The 16,866-nt window shown below is 57.8% G+C and overlaps 1 protein-coding gene and 1 non-coding gene across 2 annotated transcripts; one reads left to right on the forward strand and one right to left on the reverse strand.

Moving 5' to 3' along the window:
• Positions 1–1,010: 1,010 nt before the first annotated feature.
• Positions 1,011–1,105, reverse strand: TRNAR-UCU (transfer RNA arginine (anticodon UCU)). Its single transcript has 2 exons — positions 1,069–1,105; positions 1,011–1,046 (listed from the first exon to the last, which is right to left on the reverse strand). It is a non-coding gene; the product is annotated as a tRNA-Arg (tRNA).
• Positions 1,106–3,652: 2,547 nt separating this feature from the next.
• On the forward strand, positions 3,653–10,742 carry SLC27A4 (solute carrier family 27 member 4). Its single transcript, XM_061477120.1, has 12 exons — positions 3,653–3,819; positions 4,457–4,851; positions 5,479–5,637; positions 5,982–6,051; positions 6,167–6,258; positions 6,749–6,858; positions 7,098–7,307; positions 7,535–7,661; positions 7,840–7,977; positions 8,138–8,302; positions 8,707–8,853; positions 9,032–10,742. Exons 1-12 carry the CDS (start codon positions 3,659–3,661, stop codon positions 9,187–9,189), a joined length of 1,932 nt encoding a protein of 643 aa, XP_061333104.1. The 5' UTR covers positions 3,653–3,658; the 3' UTR covers positions 9,190–10,742.
• Positions 10,743–16,866: the final 6,124 nt, after the last annotated feature.

Genomic DNA, 16,866 nt, shown 5'->3' on the forward strand with positions numbered 1-16,866 from the left:
CCAGGAGGCTGAGCAGAGGCAAGACTCTTGGGTTTAAGTGCAGGCACTGGCATACAGGGGCTTGCTTGCTTCCTGCACCCCCAGCTGCCTGTTTTCACCTTCTTCCATCCCTGTCCCCACCAGCCAGACTTTGTGTTTGCCTCCAAAACCAGGCTCGTGCCTTTCTTGGCCTCTGGAGTTGTTTCAAGCAGATCATAAAGGATCTCGTATAAACACATCCTTCAGCTGCTGGTAAAACACAGCGCGGTGCTTGTCCAACTGCACTGGTCGAGATGAAAGAGCCGTTTAGCCCTAAACCAACCCGGAAACGTGCTGTTCTGCAGCAGACACGTGTCAGAGCTTTGGGGTGATTAAACCGAAGGGCAGCAAAGCTTCGCTGCTTCCAAGGGCTGAGAGCAGCAAAGGCAGCAGAGGAAACGATGGCTGAGAGAGGGTTTTGCTGCACTCGGGGTTCGTGCAGCCCTCGCGCAGCCGCGGGTGGGCTGGTGACGGGTGCCAGCGCGTCAGCAATGGCACAGCATGTAAATGTGACTGCGTCTGCTCAGCCCCAGCGCTTCACCGCTCCCGTTTGCCGCAGCCGTCGCTTGTCGAGCCTGCCGAAGGAAGGCAAAGGGGGGAGGACGGGGGTTTTGGCAGGTTGGACGCAAGCCATGTGTAAACGCTGCTTTGGGGAGGGATGTATTCGCCGTGGACATGCGGCAGCTCCATCGCCGCCATCAGCAGTGGTCGGTGCCGGCGCTGCTGGACCCGTTTTGGGGCTGCGATAACAATAATAACCGGGAGCGGTGGCGATGATGCTGCTCAACACACGGACCCACCGCGATCCATGCGCATTTACGGATAACCGGGAGAGCCGTGCCCGGAGCTCCTCTCCCCGTCACCATTACCGGGCCCACCACCGGGCTCCTCGCGGCGGCAGCGCCCGGCGGTTCCGTTCCCCCCCGCCCCAACCCCGGCCTGCTGCAGTCGCGGAACCCCAAGAGCGATCCCCACGGCCCGGCGGCAAAACGCGACTCTGGTGGGACTCGAACCCACAACCTTTGAATGACTCCCCTCACACACACACGCTAGAAGTCCAATGCGCTATCCATTGCGCCACAGAGCCGTCCGTGTGCGCGCTGCCCTCGCCGCCTCCTCCTGCCGCACCGCCCCGCCCCGCCCCGCCGCCGCCCGGGCCCGCACCCTCCGCGGCGGGGCCGCACCGGCAGCACCGGGCGGGACTACAACTCCCGGCGGGCCTCGCTGCGCGCCCCGCCCCGTGCCGTGCCGCAGCGGCGGGCGGGCCCCGCTCCCGGTGCAGGTTGCCGGGCCGCAGCGGACCGCCCGGAGCCCGGTAAGAGCGCGGCACCGGGCTTACCCCTTCCTCCTCTCCGACACCTCCCGGCTCCGCTCCGCTCCCACGCGGTGGCCTCGCTGCCTCCCCGCGGGCGCTCGGGTGGGGCCGCCGGGGCCCACGGTGTCCCCGTGAGGCGCCGCGGCCCTGCGGGCGGTACCGGAGCCTTTCCGAGCCCCGATCTCCCCGTACAGCGCCGCGGCCCTTGTCCGCAGCGGGATGCGGGGCTCCCCCACCCCCCCCCCTTCCTCCGGGCTCTTCCGGGGCCTGGCCGGGGCTGGGGGAGCAGGGACCCGGTGTGGGGCCCGCATGGGTCTCCCGGTTCTGCAGCCCCCATCGGATGGGGTGGGGGGGGTGAGGCAGGACCGCGTCCCTCCCGTTTGTCTTTCCCCGCGGGCGGGGGGCTCATCCCCATCACCGTGCCCAGGGACAAGCCAGGGCACGGTTGCCGCCCATCTGCTGGGGCTGGGGAGATGCCCCCGGAGGCTTCTTGGGTCTTGTGCCCGCCTTTGGCTCCCCGGAGGCTCCTCACGGTGCCCGCGGGCGATGGATCCCTGCGGTTTGCGTTGTGCCCGCTGGAGCCACGGGCAGGTCTTTAATCGTGCCTGTGCTGATGCAGGCAGACAAGCGCTGAATCCCTAACGGCGGGGCAGGGCCCTGCGGTAACACCGGTTACCCGCGGGAATCTGCCGTCGGTAACGTCTCGCCGCCGATCTCTCGGTATCGCGCCGGTTATCTCCTGGCGGGAGGCACCGGGCACGCCGGTGTGAGGCACAGATGTGAGAGCAGGATAACGAGGGCCTGTCTGGGCCCGTCTGGCCTTCCAGTGGGAGATTAAAAGCACCTTGCTGCCCACACGGAGCGTGGCTCCCCCGCTGCTGGCTCTCCATGGCCGGCTGCTTGATGGGAGCGTGTAACGAAGGGCTGAGGTGGAGCACTTAATGGGATCTGAGAGATGCTCCGTTTCACCGCGGGGAATGGCCCCTGGGTCCTGCGATGCTGTGGGACGTCAGGCCTGGGAGGTGCTGGGGGACCCGTGGGCAGGGGCTATGGGTGGCCCCACGTGGCAGCAGCATTGGGTGCTGTGGTGCTGGTGCTGAGCCACGCGCGTGACATGCCAGGGCACGGTGACCACGTGGCGCTGCCTCGGCTCCCACCCACCAACATCTGCCAAAGCCACAGGGGCTCCCCTGGACCCGGGGGGGAGCTGCACGGGGCAGGGGGGAAGCCACAAGCATGGCTCGGGGCACCACGGCCTATGGCTGAGGCCAGCGGGGGCTGACGGCTTCAGAGCAGTGAATCCACCTTCAGAGGGAAAGGGAAATGACGTTGAGTGTTTCCTTCCTCTTCGGCTGGCGTCCATGCCAGCAGGGACCCGTTTTATCGAGGAGCCCTCGAGCTGTGACGGTCACATCGCTGCCACTTGTCCCTGCCCGATGCTGGCACCTGAACAGACCTTTTGCTAGGTCGTGGTCTCCTGCGAGTGTCAGAGCCGCATCTGGGGGTGTTTGGGGTGGGGACAGAGGTACCGGTTTGGGGGGCTGTGTGTCAGAGACTTGAGTTGTTACACACAGGGCAAGAGGTGGGGGTCTGGGATGCTCCTGGCAGCAGTGACAGCCCTTGTTCTGCCCTGGTCAGAGCATGTCTGTGCCTGGCTTTGTCCCCAGCCTGCTCTGGCAGCGTCTCCAGCGGAGCTGCTCACTGACACAAGGGTTTGCAAACACAAGCAGAGCTCAAAGGACCAAGTTTCCTGTCCCTGTTCCTGTGCTGGGGAGCATGCAAAGCTGTGCTCTCCCACCACCCATTCAGGAGAGCTGGTTCTGGGGAGACCTGGGTTATATGGGCACAAGAGGGATCCTTGGGATAGGGAAGAATTTGGAGCCAGGCTGGGAGCGATGGGCTGAGCCAACCCTGCCTGGCATCACCCTGCTGCCTTCCAAACATCTGTACAAGGTCTCCTGCCATGGCTCTGCTCCCGCATCCATGAAGTGACTTCATCCTGCAGCTCACGCTGCTGGGGCGCAGCCGTGCCCCTGGCTGCTGGTGTGCAGGATGTGGCTCTCCAGGTGGGAATGGCTGGGCTCTCAGCTGGCACCAAGCAGTGCCATGCTGGCAGCTTCACTGCAGGCTGTCCCCAGGGCCCCGTGAACCTCTGTGGGAGCTCTGTGCTGCCGGGTTGTGTCCTCACTGCCAGGAGGAGCCATGACTCAGGGACCTCATCCAGGAAATTGGGGGCTGCGAACGAATCCCCCGCCCATGGGTTTGTTATCACCACGTCCAGGGCGTGCGGGTTGATGGCCGTGGTTTCTCTCCCCACAGGCCACGATGCTGCGCCTGGCTGCCTTCGCAGCGCTGCTGCTGTTCTTCAGGGTCAGCCTGGAGCTGTCCTGGGTCCAGGCCATCCCTGCTCTCTTCATCTTCTACCTGGGATCCGGCGGATGGGACTTCTTCCTCATATTCATCAAGACCATACGAAGGGATGTCCAGTAGGTGTCCTGGCTGGGGTGGCCCCAACCATCCACCCTGCCCCTGGCCCAGTATATGTGTGAGCACAGCCGCCAGGTCCTTGCAGAGCCCTGTGTTTCAGCTGGCACCTGGCCTAGCTGGAAGGAGATCTGCCTCTGCCAGGCCCAGATGGCTCCAAACCGTGGGGCAAACCTTGCAGGAAGGATAGATTTCAGCTGAGCTCTGAAGTCTGGTGCCTGTCCTTGTACTTCACCCTGTCCCTAAAGCTGCTGGCGTGGCACCAAGTGCCTGGGCAGGGTTGGTTCTGAGTTGGTACCGGGCTGTGCCAGCTCCTGGCAAGGGTGTGTGGGAAGGGAGCGGCAACACCTCTTGGAGAGCACTTGAGGCTCAAAGATGCCCTTTTGATTGGGGACGTCCCTGTCTGCAGCCATCCAAAACGCATCGCTCCCTCTTCATCAGTTCTTGGCTATGAGCATCTATGCAGATGAGCTCTGCCTTTGTCCTTGCTGCTCAGGGGAGCACCCAGAGTAGGGCCTGGAGCAGTGCTGGGCTGTTGCAGCTCATGTGAAGGTCCCCACGCTGTGCTGGCTTTGCTGGAGGGAATGGTTTTGCAGTGCTCACTGAGCAGCTGCCCTCTTGCTCCTCTTCCTTTGGCAGCACGGGCCTGGTCCTGCTGCGCGTGAAGTGCCAGGTATGGAAGCACGTGCGGGAGAAGAACACCATTGCCAAGATCTTCCAGAAGACGGCAAGCAAATACCCGGAGAAGACAGCGCTGATCTTCCAAGGCACGGGCGAGAGCTGGACCTTCCGGCAGCTGGATGAGTACTCCAACAGAGTGGCCAACTTCTTCTACAGCCAAGGCTTCCGCTCGGGCGATGTGGTGGCTCTCTTCATGGAGTCCCGCAATCAGTACGTGGGGCTGTGGCTCGGCCTGGCCAAGATCGGAGTGGAAACGGCCCTTGTGAATTCCCACCTGCGCATGGAGGCCTTGCTGCACTGCGTCACCATCTCCAACTCCAAGGCTGTGGTGTTCGGGGTGGAGATGATGGAAGGTGAGGAGCAGGCACATGTGGCCGGGGCGCTTGGGACTGGAGGGTGTGGCTGTGGCTGTGGATTTAGTGTTCCTTTCCTGCCCACCGCAGAGCAGGGATTTGGAAGAGGGTGGACAGTTGGATTATCCAGGAACTGGATCTGTTGTTGGTCCCTTTGGATAATGAGCAGGATCTGGAGCTCAGTGCTGTCTGACTCCCAAGCAGCTATCCTGGGTGTGAGGATCCTTCCTTGTGCCTCTTGGGTCCATTCCCCGCATGGAGTCCTGGGCTGGGCTCCCCTTGCTCTCCATAGCCGTCAGCCACATCCCTACTGCTCGGCTCCAGCTCCTCATGCGTTTCAGCCCACGCCTCTGAGGTTGATAATGTCAACAGACCTCTTGGCACCAAAGAGGTTTTGGCTGCTGAGAGGTGGGGAACAGGATCTTCTGGTCCCTGAAGAGGCCTGGGCTGTGGCCACAGCATCTGTTAATCGTGGGAACGACACCCACCTGAGGTGGATGTCAGCCCTTTGGGGACCCCGCTGAGCACAGCGAGGGTGCTGCTGCCTGGGGCTGTCTGGGAGGGCAGGGGTCCCTGTGCTGTAACCAGCCTGCAGTCCTCCTCCATCTCTCCTCTTTACTTCCTCAGCAATGCAGGAAGTGCAGCCCTCCCTGGAGAAATCCATCCATCTCTACTGGTCCGGGGAAGGGAGCTCTGAGCCTGCGCTTCCTGGTGCGAAACACTTGGACCCCCTCCTACAGATGGCCCAGAAGCACCAGCCCACCCCCCCTGATAAGGGCTTTCTTGGTACGTGGTCAGCTCTTGGGGGCCAAGCTCGTGGTGGTGTTCTTGTGGATCAGCCAGTTTCAGCACTGACAGGAATGTCTGCTTGGGATGCCAATGGCAGACATCTGCAGCAGGGCATGGGGTGTTCAGGATGGGTCTTGCTGTGGTGTCTGTACCCTGTTGTGCCCTCCATGCATCCGTCAGACCTGATCTGCCCAGGGTAACCCCATATGTTCTTGGTGCTGTCACATAAAGTTCCGGCTCAGCAGGCACAAGCAGAGTGTAGAAATCTGACCTGTCCCCCCCTCCAAGCTCAGCCAGCTCCTAGGTGGGGTTTGTAACCTTGTCTCCTCATTGCTCTCCAGATAAACTCTTCTACATCTACACCTCTGGCACAACGGGGCTGCCCAAGGCTGCCATTGTGGTGAACTGCCGGTAAGACCGTGGGCTTCAGGGGCTCCAGGGAGGACGGGGCTGAGCTCTGCCCTGTTGCAGCGCAGCACCTCTGGCCCTGCTGCTGATGCACCTCTTTCTTCACCCTCCACCCCAGGTACTTCCGCATGTCCAGCTTGGTTTTCTACGGCTTCCGCATGAGGCCCGATGATGTGATGTACGACTGCCTCCCGCTCTACCACGCTGCAGGTACCTGTGCCATGACTCCATGGCTCCCTGGCTCAGGCTGCAGGCTGGTGTAGCAGCGATCTCCCGTTGATTGCTGCTGGCAGTGTCTGAGCAAGGCTTTGTGCTTTTTCCCCGGGAGCCAAGAATCGATCTGGCTGACCTTTGGAGTGGGGAGTGAAAGCGAGGGAGGGGGGTGGTGGTGTGTGTGTTATCCCAGCTCCTAGGCTGGCTTTCTATCTGCTCCTTATTGCTGCTCCCCATTGGAAGTCAAGGGAAAGGGAAAGCAGTGGCTGAGACATGCTGGGATGTCGGGGTGCAAAGTGCTGCCCCACATCCCGCTGCCGCCCATCTCCCCCCCAGTACCTGTGGTCCTGGGGGCTTTGGCGAGGTTGAGCACCCATCAGATGCAAGCCAGATTGTGGCATCCACCTTGCCCTGCCGGGCCTCTCCCCGAGCGGGCTGGGCTGGACGTGTCTGGGGACTGAGGGCTCCTCTGGGTGCCTCCCTGCAGGGAACATCGTGGGGATCGGGCAGTGCCTGCTGCAGGGCATGACCATTGTCATCCGCAAGAAGTTCTCGGCCTCGCACTTTTGGGAGGACTGTGTCAAATACAACTGCACGGTGAGGCCGTGGGGCGAGGGGCCGGCAGGGAGTGGGGAGTGGAGCATCTCTGCCATGCTGGGGAGGGGGGAGGCCTGGACCAGCTCCGCCTGTCCATCCCAAACCACCTTCCTTGGCTGTTCGTCCCACCTGGGGTGTTGACTCCTTGTGTTGAAGCCCTTGCCATGCTCCAGCATTAGCCAGGAGGTCTTGGGTTATGCGAGGGCTCCCAGTGAGTGTTTCCCCTCCGTCCCCCCCAGATTGTGCAGTACATCGGGGAGATCTGCCGCTACCTGCTCAACCAGCCCTACCAGGAGGCGGAGCGGCAGCACCGGGTGCGCATGGCACTGGGCAACGGCCTGCGGGCTTCCATCTGGAGGGAGTTCATGGCCCGCTTCGGCATTGCCCAGGTAGCAGAGTTCTACGGGGCCACCGAGTGCAACTGCAGCCTGGGGAACTTCGATAACAACGTAAGGCCCCACTGCCCTCGCCATGACCGCTGGTCTGGGGCAGGGCTGGAAACCCTGCTCCTGGTGTCTTGCTCCGGGAGGCTCGGTGTGGGTTGCTCTCCACCCGGAGGGGTTTGGGTGTTGTTGGGCGATGCCAGCTCGCTGGTATCCTGGATGTGTGTGGGCAGCAGCCTCGGGGCAGGAGAGATGTCCTTGCTACCCACAGCTCTGAGCTCTTCCTGTTCTAGGTTGGGTCATGCGGCTTCAACAGCAGGATCCTGCCAGGTGTGTACCCCATCGGCTTGGTGAGGGTGGATGAAGACACCATGGAGCTGATCCGGGGACCAGACGGTGTCTGTATCCGCTGCAAACCAGGTGAGGCAACTACAGGGATAAATCTCCTCAGCCCTGTTCAGGTCTTCCCTGTTAGTTCAAGACAATTTACCTGGCTCTGAGCCTCTGCTCAGTTAAACCTCACCAACTCTACTGGACACACTCCTTGCTTGGGTGCAGGCGGTTGTGCCTCCCTTCATCCACTCTTTTCTCCCTGCAGGGGAGCCAGGGCAGCTGGTGGGCCGCATTGTCAAGAGCAACCCCTTTCAGCACTTCGATGGCTACCTGAATAAGTCAGCCACCAACAAGAAGATCGCCAGGGACGTGCTTGCAAAAGGGGACACTGCCTATCTCACAGGTGAGGCAAGCAGGGCCCTTCTGGCCACCGAGAGCAAGCAGAAGGGTACCTGGATGCATGTGGGGCTGGTCCAGGCTAATGGCACTGCCCTGAGATGCACCAGGGTTGCTTTTAACCCCTTCGACAACTAACTTCTTGCTCATTCCTCCCTTTCCTATAGGGGATGTCCTGGTGATGGACAAATACGGCTACATGTACTTCCGGGACCGCACCGGGGACACATTCCGCTGGAAGGGGGAGAACGTCTCCACCACAGAGGTGGAGGGGACGCTGAGCCACATCCTCAACCTGACAGACGTGGTGGTTTATGGGGTGGAGATCCCAGGTAGCTGAGAGGGAAGAGCACAACCAGGGGAGGCAGGCAGGCCTCTGGCACTTGAATGTGAGCGTGTCCTGCACGTCCAGCCTTGTGGAGGCTCCTGTGGGGAGATGCCACTGTGGATGTGCCCATCAGGAACCAGAGGGTTCCCTCCCTCTCTTAAGCTTTTAGTTTGGAAGGACCCTGTGGCCTTTCTGAACTGGCTGCAAGTGCCTCCTGTGGGAGGAGGTGACCGTGACCAACAGGGTGTCACTGATAGCCTCAGCCACAGGGTGGTGACACAGCTGGATGTGCCAGCGCTTCGGGACAAAGCGGGGTCTGTGCCAGAGGCCTTGTTGGTACGGGGCAGATGGAGATGGTGCTCTAAGAACAGTGTGTCTGAGTGTTCTCCCTTCTTCTGTGCCGCTTAGGGATTGAAGGGAAGGCAGGAATGGCAGCCATCGCCGACCCGGAGAACTCCTGTGACCTAGAGGGCTTTGCCAGCAAGCTGAAAAAGGCGCTGCCGCTGTACGCGCGTCCCGTCTTCCTGCGGTTCCTGGACAAAGTCTCCAAGACAAGTGAGTCAGAGAGTGTGCATCCCCACTGGGCACGGAGCTGGGGGAGCCTGGGAGGGGAAACTGGTTACGGAGACCAGTCTGTGGTAGTGTCAGGATGCTCCTCTGGTGGTTTGGAGGTGCGAGGCTGGGTTTGATGAGGGTGTCCAGCCAGTGATTCCTCATTCCTTCCCCTCTCCAGGCACTTACAAGTTCCAGAAGGTGGAGCTGCGGAAGCAGGGCTTTGACCCCACGGTGGTGAAGGACAGGTTGTACTTCCTGGACTCCAGGCAAGGTCGCTACCTGCCGCTGGACCAGGCGGCGTTCGACAGGATCCAGTCGGGGCAGCAGAAGCTGTAACTGGTGGGGCTCAAGCGAGGCACCTCCCCGAATCCTGCTGGGGAGAGGGGGGCAAGGCAGGCACAGGGGAAGAAAAGGTTCAAGGAGTGATGTAAAGGCATGCTAGAGATTTTATTTGACGCGTTTCACGGATAATGGTTTGGGGGGAACGCAGGGGGACCGAGGGGAGGGGGATGGTTTCATACCAAAGCATAGACTCATTATGGCTTTATTTCCTATTTGGTACAGCGGTGGTGGTCCCGTGCCATGGGAGGGGCAGGACCCTGGCCAGTTAAGGAGGAGTGGGGTGCCCCTGCCATTCCACTTTGCTTTTCCTCTCTTTCCCTCCCTTTTCCTGCCTGCAGCCACCCTTCCTTGTGAAGGCCATGAAGGGACCAGTGCTGGGCTCTTTTCCCCACTCCTCCACCAAGCAGCCAGCTCCTCCTTGGCACAGGGCCCCCAGTGGCAGAGGGAAGCTGGGTGCCAGGCACAACCCCTGCCCCCTTGTCGTGTTTCTACTGTGAATCAGGGGAGCAGGGTAGTGCTGGGCTCGGGAGAGGGACAGGGATGTGTTTCTGCCATGCCTTGCTCTCTCCTGGGGGTGACATTTCTATATTTCACAATCACACGCACATTCTGTTCTATTATATATATATATATTATACATGCTGACTTATTGTTTTTTCATTCTTAATTTATTGTCTGTACTTTTGAATGTGTCCTGGGTTTGTGCAGTAGGTGGAGGAATAGCCCAGACCTGGCCTCTCTTGGAGAGCCCTTTTCTCTCACAGGGAGACAGGCCGCTCATCTGGGACTGATTCTCCTCTTCCAGCGTGGATGCATCTCTGTGTGTCCTTGTGGCCTTGCTCCATAGTGAAGGACATGAGCGAACCCCACTCTTGTGGACACTTCTCTGGGTCTTTTACTTCCACCTTTCGTGGATGCAGCTTTGTTTCGTGCACCTTTTTCCTTGCAGAAAGCAGGTGGGAAAAGCAGGAATGAAGGGTCTGGTTTTGCCTTTGCTTAGATGCACTCAGCACCATGGAGCAGCTCTCGGGGCTTTGTCTGCTGGTTGATGTCTATGCCCTGAACGTGGGAAGCAACTTGCCATGGGGAGAGAACGTCCTCCGGAGGAGGGTGGTGTGTGCGAGAGCCTGACTTCACTTGCTCTGCATCCCTTCCCGCAAGAGCCCTCCCTGTCTCCACTGCCGGAGGTGGTCCCAAAGTGAAATGTCCGTGTTAAACACCTGACTTTGCGCTACTTGAACTCCCCGCGTTGTGTCTGACGTGAAACGGCCTCAGCAGCGATGCCCAGTTCCAGGCCTCGAGGACCATGCAGAAACGTCTGTTCCAGAGAAAACTCTGGGTTGGGGTTTATTATTCTCCCCCCCTCCTCCCCCCCCCCCCCCCTTTAACGATTTGGTTTTATGCTTTTAGCAGGGTTACTCCTTAAAATGACATCTGTCTTTTGTGAGGGCAGGGTGTGCCTGCTCTTCCAGCTGTGTTTCCACACCACCGTACCTGCCTGCCCCAGTCTGTCCTGTCCTCACAATTAAATGCGAGTATGGGCTATGCTGGAGTTTCCTACCTCTTCCTTGCGCAGTCCTGCTCTGTGTGGGGAGGTGAGGGACTGTGCTCCTTTGGGAACTGCCTCTCCAGAGCACAACCTCCCTGTGGGGATGTTCGCTCATCTCGGAGCAGGGTTGGGAAGCAAGCCCCTTGCTGCTGCATTTGATGACTGTGGGATAACCAGCTCTTCATGAGACTCTCCCCACATCCTTCCACTGACTTCCCACTTCCCCTTTATCCTGTCCTGTTTGTCCTGGCCCACTCCTCCCTGTTTACCATGGCCTGACTGGCTCCTTCATACCTCTCCTGTTCTCTTTTCCTGCTGCTTCTCTCTGTGTTTTGGCCATGCTTAACCTCCCAGCTCATTTCTGCCCTCACAGACAAGTTTTCTGGTACCCATTCCCCTTCCCTTGCTACCAGAACCATCTTTTAGACCCCCTGCATTCAACCTTGGGATGGGAGAAACCAGATCCTTCATGGCATGTGTGTACCAGGGAGAAAGGTCTTGCATGAGGCTGGGTGAAGCCTGGTGCCTGTTGAGAGGCACCAAGGGAAAAGCGCTGGAAATCTGCATCCATTTTATACCAGATGCACTTCCAGGCATGTTCGAATTGATGGCTTCTCCAGCATCTCTAAGCTAAAAGCTTCAATTTAGCCACTGGATGCAGTGACTGTGGGCAAGACCCATCTCAGAGCTGCATCTGACCTCTTCTGCAGCCAACTCCAGCTCAGGCTAGGTGAGGACCCGGAGCACGGAGTGGTGGAGCAGCGTGGTCCAATACTGCTCCTGGAATGATGCAGCTCTTGGGACAGCCTCTGTGCCAAAGCATCACCCCAGCTTGGTGGAAAACAGCCTTGTCCCCATGGTCCTGCAGTGCCCGAGGGCTCAGCCTTCAAGCAGGGTGGCTTTGGCACTGGGGGTTATACAGGAGGGCTGCTTCAGGGTGCGCAGCAGTGGCTGTGACCTCTGCGGATGTTCCAGTCCCACCTTTGGATGCTGTTCCTCCCGCAGCCACCAGTGGAGGGCAGGCTGGGCTTAGCAAACATCTCCCCTCAGGGGAGACCTCTTTAGGAGCATCCTGAAGGGGGTCAGAGCCCTGGAAAGGGGAGGGTTGCCCACCATGGGACAGGTCAGGGCCTGTCTGAGGTGCAGAGGAAGTTTTGGGTGCAGGTGATGGTACTGGTGTTCCCCTGATGAGGACCTCAGCAGCACCGAGGTCACCTCCTTGTGCCGGGCATCTGGTGGGCACCAACCCGAACTGCCCAGCATCACCCAGCCCTCTGCTAAAGGGAAGGGGTGAGAGCTTGGCCTCCCCAAAATCAGCCTTAGGGTGGTGGTCTGGATATGGATGAAGCGGTACAGGAGGGTATGGGAGCACTGTGCTCCCTTCCTGGAAGAGGTGGTGGTGCCATCCTGCACACAAAGCTGCTCTGAAGGATGAGGGGCACAGGGCAGGGCTCAGCACCGTGTTTTATCTGTCTGAGAGCTGGTTAGGGTGAAAAAGCCAAGCAGAATCTGCATTCAGGATTTGCAAATGGCTTTGGAAGCTTGTGGAAGTATGGTTGTTATTTACTTGCATGTAAGCCCATCCAAGCGGAGACCAGCTTGTAGTGTTGGGGTTTGGAGATGGGTGGGGATTTTAAGCACACCTGAGGCCTGTGAAAGGAGCAGGATTTAGCCCTTGCTGGTACTGACACAACCAAGGGGCTGGGACCTGGCTGGAGCATAGCAGGGAGCTCAGCCCAAGCCCCATGTTACCGGTTGTAGTTACAGGGTGCAGGCAAAGAGGAGCAGGATGTGCCCCCCTCCCAGGGTGAGAGCTCCTGTTCTGGGGAGATGGGAGGTGCTGAACTGACTGGGAAACAGCTCAGCAAACCACATGGGGGGCTGTGATACACGGGCTTGGACAGAGGAGACCTGCAGAGCTCAGTGGTACCCATGCAGCACGGTGCTGTGCTGGAGGGCTGGGGTGTGCACGTAGGCACACCTCTGCCCTGAGCTCCCAAGGAGAGGGGAGCCCCATGAAGGTGTGCTGGTAGCTGTGAGGCGATGCTGACAGCCCTGGGGCATTGGGGAGTTAAAAGTAGCATCTCTGATCCCTGCTGGAGAAGCGGCTGGTGACAATTCCCTGTTTTCCCTGTGTTTGTCCGTACTGAGGAGGGTTGTGTCGCTCTTGGCACTGCTTGAGCCTCCCTGCGGAACCCAGCTGCAGCAATTAGAGTTGTCCTCCTGTCAGCTTTGGGTTGAAATCCCGGCGTCTTTTTAATGTCCCAGCTCCTCTGGAAAAACGAAGCCTAGGTTCAAGCATCCCTGCAGCTCTCAGGCCAGCAAAGCAAGTGCAGGACTGAGCCTGGGATCAATGCTGGGACAAACCCCTTCCAGCAGAGGAGCGTTTGGACAGAAGCAGTGCTTGATCGTACTCTGCTCCTTTCTCATTTCTTTGTATTTGTGAGATTTTAAGGAAGAAGCTGCTTGAATCTTTTTCCTATGATTAGAGACACCTTGAGAGACTTTTGTCTCTCCTTTGATCAGTGTGCTCGTCTGGCTCAACAGCTGCGTGCAGATAAAAGCACTATGAATAAAGTACAAGGTATTGTTCTTTTTTAATTAAAATACTTTAAAAGCTCTTTGCATGAGGTTAAGGAAACATCAGGATCCTTTCCTGGGTTATTATTAGCCTATTAATTTACGCAAAGCCTAAGAGCTTTACAAACCAAACGTACTTTTCACCATGGAGATGGCTGCTTCTCCCAGACTCCTCATCCTGGACAATGACAGGAATACCAAGAAAAACAAGGCTGAAACTTCCTTTCTGCTCAGCAGCTCCAGGTCCAGCTCAGCCAGGCCCTGTTTGGTGTGAAGAACTGCTGTTTGTTGTAGCTTAAAGGTAGGCAGGGGGGTTGCAAACGGCTCAGGACCTTTCTGGGGGAAATCTCTGCTGAGAAAGTCCATGAGAGTCTTTAACAGCACAGCCCTTCCAGCCTCCTCCTTGGTGTGCTGGAGCTTCCCAGACAATGACAGCCACTCCTGCACACTGAGCTAGCTTTGCCTTTAGGCAGCGACAGGGAAATATTCTGCACTAAAGAAGGGCCTATCCTTTAGAAATGGAAATACGTGATTCCCATCAGTGGTCCCAGTGGAACCAGGAGCAGGGCCAGGGACAGCTTTTCCCCCTTCAGTTTGAAAGGGCAGGGGATTCTACCAAAATGATGGTGTGCAGGGAGTGCCTGCACCTCGTCATCCTGGGAAGGGATGGGATCTTCCATCTGTAAAGCAGGAAGGCTTCACTAGGGAAGCAAGTGTCTTTAGGGCTGTTCATGGCTCAGCTCCTGGTCAGCACAGGATGGTTGGGCCATGCAGCAATGTTAGGCTTGGGGAGCAGGGGATGGGACCTGCTCTGCTCTTTTCAAGCCTTGCCTGTTTTGTGGCAAATCCCACCTCCCAAAATAACCCAGGCTTTGGCCCTCTTTTCTCCTGCCACCCACAGGCACAAATGATGCCAGTTAGCTCTGGGGGAGACCATGCAATACAGACTGGCAAGCCCAGGAATCACAAGAGAAGGCAATTCTGTCAAGGCTGGGATATCCCCCTGCTCAGGAAGGGGATCTGGCCTGGATGTCCCCAGATCCCTCCAATAAACGATCCCAGGTGTGGGATGTGACCCCTATTATACCTCCTCCTCCCCCTCCTTATGGCACTGCCATCCAATAGCCCCAGCCTCAAGGGTGCAGAGCAGCCCTTCCTAGGGATGCCAGTATCTTCCCAGCCAGAGCAGGAGTCAGGGCTTGGTTCCGGGCACTTCCAACCCCCGGCACACCCCAGCACTGTGCCAGCAGAGCCAAGGGGAGTGACAGTGGCAAGAGCCTTCCTCCTGGCCCCTGGCCATCCAAGTGGCCTCCAGCCTGTCCGCAGGAAGAGGCTAACGGCGGTCGGGCGAGCCACCTCCTCAGCTTTGAGTATCACTTTCAGCTATTCTGAAGGTTAAACGCCTGTTTAGAGCTCCCTATTGACGGTAGGGCCGGGGGTGCAGCATTGTGCAGGCGCCCTCCCGCTTTGTCTGCCCGCTTTCAGGGATGCCCTGAATGGGAAGCGGCCCCCCCCGGCCCAGCACCCCGGCAGAAGGGCCGGCTCCTGGGGGAGAGCCGCTTCCTCCCGCCCTTAATGACATTCAGGCCTCCATCGGTTCAGCTCCCGCTTTCTTTCTGCTGCAGTTTAACCCGGGCACAGAGGCCGGGCTCCATCTTACTGATCTCTGCTTGACACCCAATTACCACATGAATGGGAGAGAAAGGCTGCAAAAGGCTTTAACTCCCACTGACCCTCCTTCCCCTCTGCCTGCTTCCCCCCGCCCTTCTCCCCATCCTACCCCCTCGGCGGAGGGAGTTCAAAACTGAGACGGGGGAAATCAAACAAAGCCCCGAGCGAGGAAACCCATTGTCACCGCCTCCGCCATGGCTCCCCTTTCGCCAGCCATTGTTCGCCGGGCAGTTTGCCTTGCTGTGTGGAAGGATGCGAGCAGCTGTTGGTGCATTCCCCTGATGTTTTATGGAGAAATAATGGAATCGCCAGCGCGGGGCTCTCGGATAAAGCTTTTCCTCGTAGCGCTGGGCCTTGTGTTTATGAACTGCGTTATCCTCTAAAACACGATGGAGAGTCTCCTCCAGAGTAAACCTTCAGAGGGGAGATGGAGGCATGGCCCTCTCCTGCACTCAAAAGGAGAGAAAAAGTGTGCAAATGGCAGGGTTGAAACTAAAGCCAGGGCTGAGACAAAAGGAATTAACCCCTCCTTATTGCCAGGTTCAGTTTCCAACCTGTTCCTTTGTTTGGGCACAGTTGGCTTTGCCAGGGCATCCTGCTCGGTTGCTGTATAACCAGGGTGAACACCACAGTGCCCTGGGGATGGCCGGTCCTGCCCGGTGCCATGCCATGCTTGGGACTGAGTCAGGGATCCTCCATAGACAATAGGGTATAAAAAGAGGAGTTTAGCTTAAATAAAGCACAGTGGCACATCCTTGGGTTTGAACGAGAAGATGGCATGTTACAGCAAACCGTACCCGGAGCACGCATTCACAGCAGGATCCTCGTCTTCACCTCAATTTGCTTTATTGTACCTGCTTATCAAACACCATCGATGTTGACAGCACTCAGAAACAACAAGGGCAGCACTACTCGAGGAGGTTACGTGCTTGCTTTCCCCATCCCCAAGCATATGCCAGAGAATTTGGGATGCTCTGATTTCCAGTACGGAGATGGGACCCGCTCCTCTCCCAGACACAGGATGTCCATAAGAACGTCCCCTATATCGTACATGCTTTGACTCTATTTCCAGGGCAGTCACTAGCAATAATCAGCTCTAAATGCTTGAATGAGCCAAACTGGTGTTGATGATTACTGTTCTCTTCCTTTTTCATTTATTTTTGGGTTTTTTTTTTCAGTACTAACATTAAATCTGTAATATTTTGCTGCATTTCTGTAACTCAGGAATCGAGATTCCTTTTATAAGCCAGGTCTGCTATTATTTGGCCTCATAAACGATTCCTGGAAGCAAGAAGAATAGCCCATATAAAACCATAACTGCAAACACTGATCTGGAGTTCAGATTACCAGGTCCTCTGTATAGAGTGCTTCAGTCGTTTCTGAAGTGTATAGAAGTAAGCTTTTGGTCTGAGGCTTCTTTCCTCAGCCAGTTTCCAGCACAACCAGTTCCATATCCTCCCAGATCCTCAAAAACCCCCTTTGGGATTTAGAGACATTTCAAATCCAGCTGGAATTCTGTGGATGAAGACCATGGTCAACAGCTTCACGTCACCCCGGCAGCGATGGCAGCATTCATCTGTGCTGGGGACCGGCCTTTCCTGGGGCCCAGCCTGGAGAATGATCTCCTCTGAGAACAAAAGGCCATTACAAACACCACCACCTTCTGCTCTCGGGGTTAGGCATACCCTGACCCCCGTTAGCATAAACCAAGAGCAATCTGTCTGTGGAAATTTACGCCCCTTACACATCATGCACCGGGTGTATGCTGTATATATTACACTGCTACGTGCCTGTGTGCAGATATAAGCGTATACACTAACACACAGAGGGAGGTTCAGGGGTGCAGCCCAGCGCAGCTCCATGCTGAGGGG

The sequence above is a fragment of the Pezoporus flaviventris genome, unplaced genomic scaffold, assembly GCF_033815535.1.
Source record: "Pezoporus flaviventris isolate CSIRO_AGI_PZ_B2104156 unplaced genomic scaffold, CSIRO_AGI_Pfla_v1 ptg000097l, whole genome shotgun sequence".
NCBI classification, from domain to species: Eukaryota; Metazoa; Chordata; class Aves; order Psittaciformes; family Psittacidae; genus Pezoporus; species Pezoporus flaviventris.

Coding starts and splice junctions, on each gene's coding strand:
- SLC27A4 (XM_061477120.1), top strand. CDS start 3,659: ATGCTGCGCCTGGCTGCCTTCGCAGCGCTGCTGCTGTTCTTCAGGGTC. Junction 4,852..5,478: donor CGGGGTGGAGATGATGGAAG/GTGAGGAGCAGG, acceptor TTACTTCCTCAG/CAATGCAGGAAGTGCAGCCC. Junction 7,308..7,534: donor TGGGGAACTTCGATAACAAC/GTAAGGCCCCAC, acceptor TTCCTGTTCTAG/GTTGGGTCATGCGGCTTCAA.